Source organism: Lactuca sativa, chromosome 4, assembly GCF_002870075.4.
Source record: "Lactuca sativa cultivar Salinas chromosome 4, Lsat_Salinas_v11, whole genome shotgun sequence".
In the NCBI taxonomy this organism is placed as follows: Eukaryota; Viridiplantae; Streptophyta; class Magnoliopsida; order Asterales; family Asteraceae; genus Lactuca; species Lactuca sativa.
In genome coordinates, this window is record NC_056626.2 from 52,575,560 (window position 1) to 52,589,399 (window position 13,840).

The 13,840-nt window shown below is 36.3% G+C and overlaps 1 protein-coding gene and 1 pseudogene across 1 annotated transcript; one reads left to right on the forward strand and one right to left on the reverse strand.

The window, feature by feature from the left end:
- On the reverse strand, positions 1-1,673 carry LOC111876769 (uncharacterized protein At4g00950). The gene is made up of 2 exons (XM_023873336.3): positions 909-1,673; positions 1-310 (listed from the first exon to the last, which is right to left on the reverse strand). The coding sequence occupies exons 1-2, from the start codon at positions 1,584-1,586 to the stop codon at positions 236-238; spliced, it is 753 nt and encodes a 250-aa protein (XP_023729104.2). The 5' UTR covers positions 1,587-1,673; the 3' UTR covers positions 1-235.
- A 10,556-nt stretch (positions 1,674-12,229) lies between these two features.
- Positions 12,230-12,347, forward strand: LOC128134029 (5S ribosomal RNA; annotated as a pseudogene).
- Positions 12,348-13,840: the final 1,493 nt, after the last annotated feature.

Below are 13,840 nucleotides of genomic sequence, written 5' to 3' on the forward strand. Positions count from 1 at the left end.
TTTAAATCTCAAATGATTAGTATTTATATCATGGTGATTCATCCGTACATGCATTAACGTTAACTACAAACACAAGTCCTACCAACAAAATGCAAAGAACGACAATGGACATATCTTGGTACTTGGTAGTGTTAATTTTTCTTGTAACACATATAAATAAAGATGATGGCGATAATTATACATACACGTTTTGCATCAAAATCCAATACAAACATCGATCTCAACACAAATGTTCTCATACATGAAAGCTTTCCTTCTTGTGTTTCTTCTTCCATGGAACTACTTGCTTAAATCCTTCATATATCGCTGTCTGTATAAACACAACACAAATCACAAAACCATTAATCATAAGGCATAACAATTACTTTCTTTTTGTTCAAGGACGAAATATGTGAGCAACAATATAACTGAGGGACTAAAAATGAAAATGTTTGCTAACTAGTAACTAGTGGCGTACATCCCCTGCTGCTGCCACTTGCCAGCGATTACGATTGACGTTTCATAATCTGAAACTTACTCTTTTAAAGGGGTCCACTTCACCATTATTTGGACCGGGTCTACTTTATAGAATCAAATCGAACCGGGCAAGTAAAACTCGGGACTCAAATGTCTAAAGTATAAACTACAAAATACAAATCTCCGCTAATTATGTTTAAACTTTATTTAAATCAAAAGAATGAAACGTTTTACAACTAATCATTCCCTACCTAATCATGCACTAACTGCTTTTTTTTTACTAATTAAACATAAAAATCATACCTTTTTATTTACTTATTTATTATCACAAAACATTATTTATTAGAAATATTTTTAGTTTTTCTACAGTTCGACTTTCATGCAATGTCCACTTGTACGTCATGTAGTAAACGTTGTACATAGAAAAATAGAACTGTGTCTGTATTGCTTACCCAAAAGTGTGACCTGGTGAGTTTTGACAGGCTTGAATTTCTTCTCATCCTTTTCCCTTTCTTCTCCAAAAAAACTGTGTCCATTGAATACACTGAAGATGGTGAAATTACAAAACTATCCTTCACATCCTTAGGTTTATGGCTTCCCCTTAACCTGAAGGATCCAAAAAGACCTCTACCAGCCTTCTGCTGTTCTTGTTTGTCGCCAGCTGGAAGCAACAGCTGTGCAGCGCCGGAGCTATCGTCGGTGGGACTCCAACCACCGCTACAGTTACTGTCAAATGAACCTTGTCTTTGCCCTTTGCGACGTCGTTCCCTCGCGAATCTGAAGGAAGACGATGAAAATATGGATTTGCCATTGCCAGCGCCACCGGTATCTCCTGGACCGTCGAGGACGGTGGTGGGTGAGGGTGTTTTGGTAATAATGTTGGATTCTACCATTGTTAGTCTTGGAGGAAGCTCCAGGCATCTGTTGACGGTGGTGGTGGTGGGGTGGAGGATGAGGTCGGTGCAAGGTCGGGGCTTACCTGGCTGTTCTTCCCACCGGAAGGGAACGGAAGCTGAGGTTTGAAGCGGTGGCGTTAGCATACCAGATGGTTCAGGGAGGCGTGGTAGTGCCATGGAAAAGAGCTGGAGCTTTGGTATGGAGATCGGGTCGGATTCTACATCGGATCCCATTCTCTCTTTCTCTCTCTTTAGAATTGAATGAAATGGAAAGGGAAGAAGAAGAAAGGGTGTGTATTATAGGAGGTTGTTGGGTCTGTTAGTCATGTATGTCAATGAAAAACACCACCGAGTCACGTGACTCGTGCGTGACAACTTCATGACCATGTGTTTATTTTTGGAAAGTTTTGTTGATATCAAGTGATATATTACTTTTTTTTTTTTTTTTAGTTTCGATATCTGTTTCCATATATTGTTTATTTTTCATGAATACTTCATAACTGAATCGATCTTTACCAAAACTAAAATTCGAAAAAGCAAACGTTGCGTGATATTCTAAATTAGTTTATGTTATTTATTATTCTATTTAAAATAAATAAAATTCTCATTTGTATTCAAAACTCAAGAGGGATGATTTTCGAATGATGGAGAGGGAATTCATGCATTGCATTTGGACCTTTTTTCATGCATAAAGTTGGCAGAAATAAGCAGAAAATTTAAATTAAAGATGTGAAATATTCTGAAATCCAAATTAAAAGCATTCTTGATTTAAACTAAAGGAAATAAAAGAGAAAAAAGGAAAAGTCTTGGCTGTATAAGAAGTCTATTCTCATTTATTTATTGACTTTCTTGTTTTCAGCGAGTATAAAAACACACAAAATAATAATATTCAAATATACTAAATAATATTATTTTCTTTTGGTTTTTAAATGTGTCGCAAACGGTTCTTTTTTCGTCATGATTTGCATAGAATAATCGACAAAATACAATAATTTGCTTATAAAAACAACACGGAATGGATGTTATTTGACTATAACATATATTTCTGTAATAATGAGTTTATTATATTCATGAATACATGTTTTAAACTCAAAGCACGCTCAATTTAAAATGATCGAAAAACGTTGAATTATAAATAATAACAAAGGTCAAACATAAAGAGAAGCTTTTTATTCCATCTCTCTATCTTGTCGAACATCACCTACAAAGTACAAACTTGATTTTCTGTATGTAGTTGCATACTCTACCACCAAAAAATATTGTCAATCGCAATCTTGCTACGTGGACACAACTGGTTGCTCAAAGAGTCCATGGCACCAATGCTACCATTGCTATATTACAACAATCATAAAAAAAGGGTGGGGGGATCATTGTTCATATTGTGAAAAAGGGGAGGGATGAGGTTAATGTGAGGGGGTGGTGGTGGGCACAAAAGCAAAGTGATAATCATTTAAAATTAAATTAAACAAAAAATCTTTATAAAAATAAGATAATTGTAATATAGTCATGTTACACCAAACAATAGACACACAAAACATGTATTGTGCCTTGTCGAAACAGTAAAGAAGTTGAGAGGAACCCGACCCTTTTAATTATCATGCAGTGTCGTGTTAACATGTTTATTTTTTTAAGTTTCGTGTCGGGTTTTAGGTTAGGATTATGCTTTAAATGTGTGGTGTCATTTGAGGTTAAAACATTAAATATGTTGCAAAAGTTGAAGTTAGGTATGCGGAAAGGAAAAAGTAAAAAACTAGAACAATGTGTAGTTGGAAGGCGGAATGACTAAATTTATTGTAAGTTTAAAGGGTAAATGGAAAGAATAGAAGTTGGGTAGGGGTCATGAGGAAGATGGAATGGGAGGGACTGTGTAGTTTAGGAGTGAACGGAAAAACTGAGATTGAAGTTTTGACATAGATGACCAAGTCGTTTTCACATTACAAAATTACTCAATCCAAATGACGACGCTTCTATGAAGACGATAACGTATGTCGGTGTTCTTATGCGATATAATGACTAAGGTTAATATTAGTGAAGATTGGCCATGACGTGTTGGAAATCATCGGATTCGAATCGAAGAACCACATGTACGATCAAACATTGAGAGCAAGACAAACATGAATTTCAAGAAACTAGAAGAGATGTCGGTGAATGTTTACGTAATGAATTTCCTGAAAACTATGATTGTTAAGGATTTATGGAGATTATGTGAACGACATGGTGCAGTGGCCGATGTATATATTCCTCGGAAGTTGTCGAATCTTGGCAAACGATTTGCTTTTGTAAGGTTTATGAAATCTAAAGAATATACACATGTTGATGATCTTAACTGTGTATGGATTGGAAGCTATCATGTATGTAAGAACCCAAAATTTAGAGAGATTTGACTTTTAGTAAAATATTATAACATCTTGTTTTGAGAAGTTCTTATTTCGGGATTATGGACGATAAATGGATCAAGTGAAGGCCTTGAGCTTCAAGGAATAAGGTTTAGACCCCATTGGATGTGGATAATATTGGTTATGTGATCCAAGCTCTTGGTTTGTGTTTTGGAGTCAAACGGTAAATTGGGAAAAACGATGTTTCAGACTTCTTTGGTGAATTAAGAATTTTAGTACGATATGTGTTGATTCAAAAGTAATTAGATATGATTGTGGGGCTCTTTAATACATTTCCATGCATATAAAGAATGTTGAAAACGTTGAAACAAAGAAGTTATTGTTGTTTGAAGATAAGCTGGAAAAGGGAGTTTGACAGTACGTTGGGTGTACACTAGGTAGTACGATGGACGTACTAGGCTGAAGGGGATACACTTTTAGGGTGTTACGCTAGGTGTAACTTATGGTATGCTAGGCGTACATCCGTAGTGTTAAAACCCTAATTTTGTGGTTTTAAGCAATATTTAAGGACTAGAACCCCTTGGTGTCCTTCCTAAAATCAGCCTCCACCCTCTTGAGCCTCCAACTCGAAGCCCTAGCCCCATAGAGCAAATCTTGAGCCTTTTTATGTGTTTTGGGTGCATTTTGGAAGAAAGATAAGTCTAAGCTTGTTGATTGTTAAAGCTCAAGCTTGTGGATCCAGAGCCTACATTGCTTTTCTCAGGTATAAAGCTTGGAACTTGATGAATGTTTTCCTTGGATCTTGCTAGTTCTTAAGTTGTTATGCATTTTGGTCCGAAAATCTTGGTGTTCAAGAGTATGGCTTACTCTAACCCATAAGAGCTGTCCTTTCAGTCGTTTTTAAGTATTACGAATCATAAAAATGCGGTCTTGGTCCCTTTCTTCCCTCCATGAAAGAGTTATGGTGCTTGGGTTTGTGTTTGAAGTTATGGTTTTGATTTTTGGACCACTACTAGTCATGGAAAATTATAAAGTTGGAAACTTTATGACATAGAATGGTATTTAGGGCTAGATATGAGCTTTAGATGTGGTATCTTAATGGAATAAGCACTTAATAGGGAAAAAGGGAACCAAATTAGTACATTAGGTGTACCTGGTGGTACACTGTAGTGATATGTTACATTTGCATGATTATCTGTTTGTTGGTTATATGTTTATCTGTTACATATATCGACATAGTGCGGTTGGGTTGATGTTGTATTGCTTTGTGCTGTAAGCCAACAAACCTGGGAACAATCCAGTCATGGGATGTAGGCCGGGTAAGGGTAATCCAGACTCATGTTGTGGGCTCGAGAGCAATCCAATCATGGGTTGTGGGCCGAGTAAAGGGCAATCTAGACTCATGTTGTGGGCTCGCGAGCAATCCAGTCTTATGATGTGGGCCCGATGTGCATGCATTGTATATGTGTTGTTGTGTGGGGTACTTTGGGGGAAATCAATAAGCTTTGGCTTACAATTTGATTCTTATGGTTTTGCGTACTTTAGTGGACAAGGGCAAGGTGAAGGCTTGATCGTGCACATCTGATGTGCACGAAAGTACCCACTAGTTTTAATATTTATAGCCTAACAAACTTAGACTAACTATGCACTTATAGGCAGTGTACCTAGTCAGATTATAGTATAGCTTGGGTAAGTCGGGTGTCGATCACAGGGAACGGTGTTACTAATTTATATATTCACTACTAAATTAATCTAATTGTTAATAAGCTAAAAGGTGTTTGTATCTAATTTTGCAAGTTTAGATAAACTTAATTCTTTAACGAAACTCAATCAATAAACAAAATACTTCTGTTAGTTCGATTCCACTTTCACTCAATGGTTATACATTAGTTAAGACTATTACCGTTGGTTACCAATTTAAGAAATATTAGCAGTTTAGTTCTAAACCTACTAATTATTAATCACTTCATGTAAATCTATGTGTGGTCACACAATAGTTAACACAGAATCAATTATTAAGTAAGATTGGAGCTATGAAGATTAATTAATCAAAACACAATTATATTCATAATATGAGTTCTCTAACACAGCTTAATTCAATGATTCAATTACTTATCTAAGATTGGTTTGATCTTAGCTCTAATAAACTAGTGTTCACTTTGTTATTAGGTATTCATATTCATGCAGATTTGTGTTCACTAACTACACAAAACAAGAATTTAAAGCAATTAAATCATTAACTAAACATGCTAGGTAAAATCAATCAACACAAGCATATAACCAACAAATAAAGTCTAATCTAATGCATTCAAACCATGAGTTCCAGCTTCATCTAGCTAACATAAGCAACTAGATTTAGCTGGACATATTAACAACTAAACAATCAAAAGCTATAATCAAACACATGATAAATGTACCAAGTTTATAAAGCAAATTATGAACTTCCTCTTCTTTGATGTTGAAAACCACTTCCAGAGCTCTTTTTCCTCTGAAATTCACCTTCTGGAATCTCCTTCTTCTGCCAAAAGTCTCCTCAATTTGTAATGATCAAGGATATATATAGTTTCCCGATTTTCATAATTTACGTCGTGAACAATAAAATATTCACGTCGTGAATACAAGATAACCGTGTTTGGCAAGGATTCCTTCACCCACGTACATATCTTCTAGAACTTAAGCTCACGTCGTGAATCTTCCAGTTCTCACAACGTGAAAACGCTTTTTCCAGATTTTATTTTCCTTTAATCTTTTAATTCCCAAAGTTTCTTTCTTTAATGTTTTTAGTCCCTTTTCTTCAAAATGTCTTCTTTTTGGCTGCAAATAACATTTAAACTCATAAGTACCATTATTCTAAACAAATTACCAACTTATATACAAAAATGTACTTAAATATTGCCTAAAAATAGGTATAAATATGACAATATCAACATCCTTCGTATTTTATGATATTTGATTTTAGGGTACTCTAATTCACACTTTTGGAAACTATGTTTTGTAAAAATTTATGGTTTTTGGCTTGGTTTTGAAAATGAAAATTATACCTTGATTTTTGGGAGGTTGCAAATATTGACCAAAAGGGGAAAATTCTCATTTATGAGAATTTGGTAAGTTTATGAAGTTGTGACTTCATGAAAATTTCCAAGATGAGTTTAAGTCACTAAGATAAGGTTAGATGAGTAAGTTCAAGGGAAGAAATGCATGAGATATGCATTTTGGCCAAAAGTGTAAAATGTGAAATTTTATGTTTTAGGCCAAGTTTGTGACTTAATAGATTAAGACCATTATTACGTTAGTGATAAGTGACTTAACAAGATTTTAGAATTTATCCCCACCTTCGCATGGATATAAAGATCCTAGAAGACGGGTATAAGACGAATGAGATTTGAAGGTTAGAATATTGGAAGAAAAACATCTCGAAGTTGGAATGGAATCAGCTAAGGGGCTGCTATCAAGCAGCCACCACGGCGTGGTGAAGGGCTTGCCACGACGCGGTGACGGAGACTGTTATTCGGTCAAGGAGTCTCATCGTAAGAGGAGGGAAATGTACTTTCTTGTGGTGTGGTATTATGGGGTACCACGACATGGTAGGCAAAGTAGGTTGCTATGGGAGATTAGAAACACGACTCGACAAGAGGCTGGACACGAATTAAGAGTGCACACCATGACACGTTAGCATCATGACCGCGGTGCAGTGTCGAGACTGATTATACATCAACTAGGTTCATTCTCGTCATAAGCAACCCCAAACCCTTTATAACCAAGCTCATATGATTTAGAGGCTCAGTAAGGGTCAAGTGGCGATCTTGGGTGTTTATGACTTGGATTGTGCATTGAAAGATCCTAAGGCCTTGAGAAAAGAAGATGGATCAAGGTGCATCAATTGAAGAATGGAGCCAAGGGTAGTTAGTCTTCACTAACTAACAAGATGAGTTATAATTCTCACACTCTCTCTTTAGATGATGTATATATGTTTTATAATCTTTGTATGAATATATATATATATATATATATATATATATATATATATATATATATATATGTGTGTGTGTGTGTGTGTGTTGGATTTTGAGGCACTAATTGAATGATGTCAAGCTATTAGATGAAGATATATTATAAATATATGTTTGAAATCATGTATCATAACATGTACGTATATTTAGAGTATGCAAGAGGTATACATTTGAAATCATGTATCAGAGCATGTACGTATACATAAGGTATGGTTAAACGAGAAAGGTATTTGTTAAATACGTAAGAGATGGTAGAAATATGTAGAATATGATTATATGCATTATAATAATATAAATGAGTAAGTATATAAGTGAAGATGTTAGTGGTATTGTGTAGAATACCTATGTACATGAGATGCAAATATAGATTAAGTACTTAATGAGTTAAGTACTAGATGAGTAGTAGAAGATCTCTTGATGAGATAAAGAGATAGAATGTCCATGGGACAAGTATTATGTAAGAGAGATTTTGAGAAGAGTATAAAGATGATTTCCTTCGGGAATAAGACTATGATTCCTTTGGTGATGCAGATAGATGATTCATGTGGGAATGAGATTGTGGTGGTTAGAAGAGGTATAGGAAGGGTTACATGGGTGGAACAAGATCCTTGAGTTCTATTAAGAACTTAGATATAATTCGTGAGGGATTAAGAGAAAGGAATTTGTGAGGGGTTAAAGAGAAGAAGAATGGTTAAGGATCCACGAGGGTTTAAAAGAGAAGAGAGTAAGTCCAGATGAGTATACTTGGTAACATTAGTGGGATGTTATTTCCCTTAGATGACTGATGAGATAATAAAAAGTTGAGATTAGAGGGGTGAGTGTGAGAAAGTACGAGAAGGCATGCTAAGAGTAAGAGGTCTAATAAGAGAATATGTAGGGTATGAGAAGGGCAGAGAGATGTGATGAGGTAAGAGTAAGGGATAAGAAAAGAAATGAAGTGGGAAGAGTACGAAAGAGGTAAAGATCAAGAATAACAAAGCATGAAAAGGATGGATATTAGATGATGTGAAGTGAAGATATTGTATGTGTAGAGTATAAGATGAGCTTGAGAAGAGGCTAAGAAAGAGTATGAGATAAGAAGGCAAGATATAAGAAGAATAACAAAGGATAAAGTAAGGGTGAGATGAGCAGAAAAGTATGTAAAGAGGAAGAGTAGTTGGATAAGTTAAGAGAAAGATGAGATTACATTTATAGAGTACGTAAAGAAAGAAAGATAAGAGGAAGAATATTATAACATGAAAACAAATAGAATGTGACTCACCAGACATTATTCCCTGATGTTATAGATATGTTTCATGTTTTACATGCTTAGGTAGCAGCCGTTGTACGTGAGAAGATAGGAGCACGAGGACTTAGAATAGATTGTTATTTTAGTTGTATTTTCCTTGTGTTCTTTAATTTGTGTTTATGTTTTATTGTAAACCCGAAACTAACACTGGGATATAAATTGTTTAAGTTAATAAAATTCTGCAAATTTTTAGTACAAACTTTGATAATTCCCTAGAATAAATATTTGATTAGATGTTAAAAATTTGGGTCGTTATAATGTATATGCTTTCTGGGCTTAGTTTAATAGCAAAGATGAAGTTAGAATTGGAAATAGTAAATCTTCATTGGAAAGTAATAAGGTGGATGCTTAGATGATGAGATAATGGGAGTAAGGGTGCTCCAATTGGATCCTATGTGTTAGTGGTAAGTGGAAAACGACAAGAAGAAGCAAAAAAGGCCCAAAGAAGACAATTGCTTCAATAAATTTGGACAATTCATATCTTTTGACCATACCAAATGCTTCATGTATTATGTTGGCGAAGGCTAATAACACTAATATTGTACTTAGTTTGCGTATGATTTAAAGTCTGAAGGTTTTCATGTTATCGAATACTTTCACATTATGGGTTTGTGGACATGGTTTGAGTTCAGGCCCCACAATGCTTGTATTGCTTTCAAACAAAATAATGTGATGACACGATTCTTTCATTTGTTACAACCAGTGAAGAAATCATTTTTATTGGAAAAGAGGTTACTTTGGCTAGATACTGAAGGTTTACCATAATACGCTCAGACGCCAAAGGCTTTTTCTAAAATTACAGCTAATTGGGGTATTGTTGTTTGCATGAAAGAGGATCAAGATGATAATATCACATGTGGTAGGGTGTGCATCAAGACCAAGGATAAATAAATGATTTCATATGTGTGCATGGTTGATGTGTGTGACATCCCCAAAATCACGGCCAGAAAAGACCGGTTTGTTTATGCTTTGTAAAAATCAGAGTACTTCATTTTATAAAAGTGTTGCGGAATTTGTTCCCAGAAAAACATGGTAAATACGTATTAAAACATTTTCGAAGAAACGTATTTATTTCATTTTAAAACGTTTGGGATGTCATCGTTAATATAGAAACATAAGCATAAACAGAACTTACAATTGTTTACACTAGTGATCTACATCTCTTTAAATCTCTCAGTGTAAAGTGACTTCATATCAACACCTATGATATAAATAAACTGAGTGAGTCAGGTTGGGAAACCTGGTGGGTACATAGGGTTTTTAACCCACAATAATATAATTATTATGTTAAACAATCAAACAATCCACCCAATTACTCATCCCCATTATCTTCTTTACTCTTAAGGATTTAACCTAAGAGTCATCTATCCTGCATTCGTTTATTCCGAAGTCCCTTACTTCCAGGGTTATAGGACTGGCACTAAATCCATAGTTGCCAATGTTCGTTCGTAAAGCACTAATTCCATAGCTGCTATAGTCTACTCATCGGGTACTAAATCCATAGCTACCAGTGTTCATCTAATAGGTACTAAGTCCATAGCTACCAATTCCTAACAGGTACTAAATCCATAGCTACCAGCGTCTAACAGGTACTAAGTCCATAGCTACCGGTGTTTGTCCAATAGGCACTAAGTCTATAGCTGTCAACGTATACTCTCATCATCTTATATCTCTCATCGTTCATCTACCCATGTCATTCCCAACATATTCGTATAAAATACGTATATAGTTTAAATTATTTAAAACATGTATAAAACGTTCATCCAGCATAGACAACAAGTATTCAGATAATATGTACACATAGCACGTAGTTTATAAAATACTTCATATCTATGTGTAAGATGAAAGGGACTATGCACTCACTTGAAAGGTGGTGACTCAGCACTCAGACATCGCTTCACTCTCAAAACAATTATCCCTTGACGACACCTAGTATCAATACCACTAGGGTTTAGTCTAACGATAATCGCGATAAATAACTAGTCTAGCTATTATTATTATTATTATATAAGCGTTAAGTAACACTCAATATAACTCATAATAATAGCCCAAATACTCATTATAAGTTCCTAATAACGTTACTATATTAAAACATAAGTTATACTAAAGATAGGGTAGGTACAGCTCACTTACAGCGGGTTTTTCGCAAAACCGGGCTTCGCTGGAGCAGCGTTCCAGAGCCGAAAGGCTCTTTTCTCGAGGCTCCGGGAGCCTCGGGGCTTCCTTCGGGTGCTAGGGGGTTTACCCTAGGCTTTAGGGGGTTAGGGAGGCTTAGAGAGAGAGTTTAGAGAGAGAAAGAAGAGGGTTGAGGGGTGAGGAAGTTGGAATGCCCGAAACCTCTATTTATAGGGGTGCTGACTGACCTACTCGCCGAGTAGGAGGACCTACTCGCCGAGTTGGTACATGTGGTGGCCTTCTGGTGGTGCCATGTGTCCAATTCTGGTGGTGCCACGTCACCCCGTATCGCGTATTAGCCTTCAAACTTAGAAAAATCATAGCTCTCGCATACGAGCTCTGTTTTCGACGTTCTTTATATCCACGCGTAGGTAAAATCAAGATCTACAACTTTCGTTTAGACTCTGTCAGCTAATTCTCGACCGATCTCAAATTTAACAGTAGGAGGCGTTTAGACTGTTAAATGACCGCGAAGAATTCGTAACTCCTTCATACGAACTCCGTTTTCGTCCATCTTTTTACCGTTGAGTTCCTATTAATGAGATCTTCAACTTTCATTTAGGTCACGTAAGCCAAAAACTGCTCAAACTAAGATTCGAGTTTCGGGCCGTGCACTGCTAAGCCGAATCTTAGAAAAATCATAACTTCTTCATACGAAGTCAGATTTGGGCGTTCTTTTTATGGATTTTCTCGGTTTAACATATTCTATGACTTTCGTTTAGATAACTAAGGCTAAAAAGTCCTCCATCATAAATTCACTATTTACGCTTCCCGGTGCCGTGCCGGTTTTGCCGTAAAACTTCGACGGACCATAACTTCTTCGTTATAACTCGGATTTCGGCGTTCTTTATATGTACGGAAACCTTGAGACATATTCCACAACTTGGTTAAGATTATTTATTCTAAATAATCTTTTGTCGAAAAGTCGTTTTCGACTCCTATTGCCTCTAAATTGACTGGCCCGGATCTACGGGCGTTACAATTAAGTGGGTTAGATCTGATCCCACATCGGCTTGGAAGGAGAACGAAACATTTCCTTATAAAGGGGTGTGGATACCTTCCTTGTCACAACGCGTTTTAAAGCCGTGAGGGCAGCAGATCCCATAAGAACTCTGCAGTTAAGCATGCTCGGGCGGGAGTAGTACCAGGATGGGTGACCCCTTGGGAAGTCCTCGTGTCGAGTGGCCCAAAGCGGACAATATTGTGATACGTGCCAAAGGGGGATGTTACAAATGGTATCAGAGCCAGGGCACGGGTCGATGTGTTTGACGGGGACGTCGAACCCTATAATGGGGGGTGAAAATGGGTTAGATCTAATCCCACATCGGCTTGGAAGGAGAACGAAACATTTCCTTATAAAGGGGTGTGGATACCTTCCTTGTCACAACGCGTTTTAAAGTCGTGAGGGCAGCAGATCCCATAAGAACTCTGCAGTTAAACGTACTCGGGCGGGAGTAGTACCGGGATGGGTGACCCCCTGGGAAGTCCTCGTGCCGAGTGGCCCAAAGCGGACAATATTGTGATACGTGCCAAAGGGGGATGTTACAATGTGAATGGAGTTTCCTACTATGTTAGGTTAAATAATCAGGTGCTTGGAGTCCATATATACAAAGACAAGATGAAGACTCTTAGAAAAGTTTCTGTAGTGAAGATTTTTCAGATAAACAAAATGTTGAGGAGGAAGAACCCCATAATCTTGAAGAGTTGAAAAAAGAATTGGTTGTGAAATAGATGGATGGGATGGAAGAAGGGGATATTGGCGAAAAAAATTGTTAATGAAACATTGATGTCGAAATTACATTAAGAGAAGATTGAAGTGGATGATAAAGTACAAATTGATTCCTCTATGGATGAAATTCGAAGCCACACAAGAAGTAAATTAAAATGAGGATATGATGATAGGCTTATAATTCAAAAAATTGACAAGGGGGTGATTTGGGTACGTCATGGACCTGGGTTATTACAACTCTGCTGAACAATGTTCATGACGACTAACATTTCTCTGGTAATCGAGGTATTACTCCTCCAATAATTAATAATATTCTCGGTTGTCTTGGTGGTTTCAATTCGGAGACCATGGTCCATGCCAGTTAAGGTGGCTCGGTTTAAATATAAGAGTTGATCAAGGCGCTCTAGTGCTACTCTATCAAAACCGCTAGCTTTGAAAAACCTAAAGTTAGTGTTACAAAACTTGGCCTATGCGGTTGATTAATAGGAATTGTGTAGGGGCCGAGGAGCCAAATTAGGAATCGGCCAAAAACTCATAGTTGGTTAAACTAGGTCAAAATCGGCTCCAATTCGGTCAAAATTGGAAAAAATCGTAAAAAACCGGAAAACTCAGAAATTTCGACTTTCTTTTAGAAAAAAATCTCTATAATTGTTATTGATATTCATCTATTTTGTTATGCTTTTTAATAAACTTGTTATGTTTGATATATATATATATATATATATATATATATATATATATATATATATATATATATATATATATATAATTTTTCTAAAATTATTTCCTATAATTTATCCAATCTGAGTACTCCCCAAGTACTCACCGCTTAGACCGAATACTTTCTAGGCGCTAGTTGGACGCCCTGGGAATGCCTAACGACTTTTGAAATATTGCCTATAGTTAATGAACACGAGATTGAAGAAGAGGCTGTGAAACCTTCTCGATCA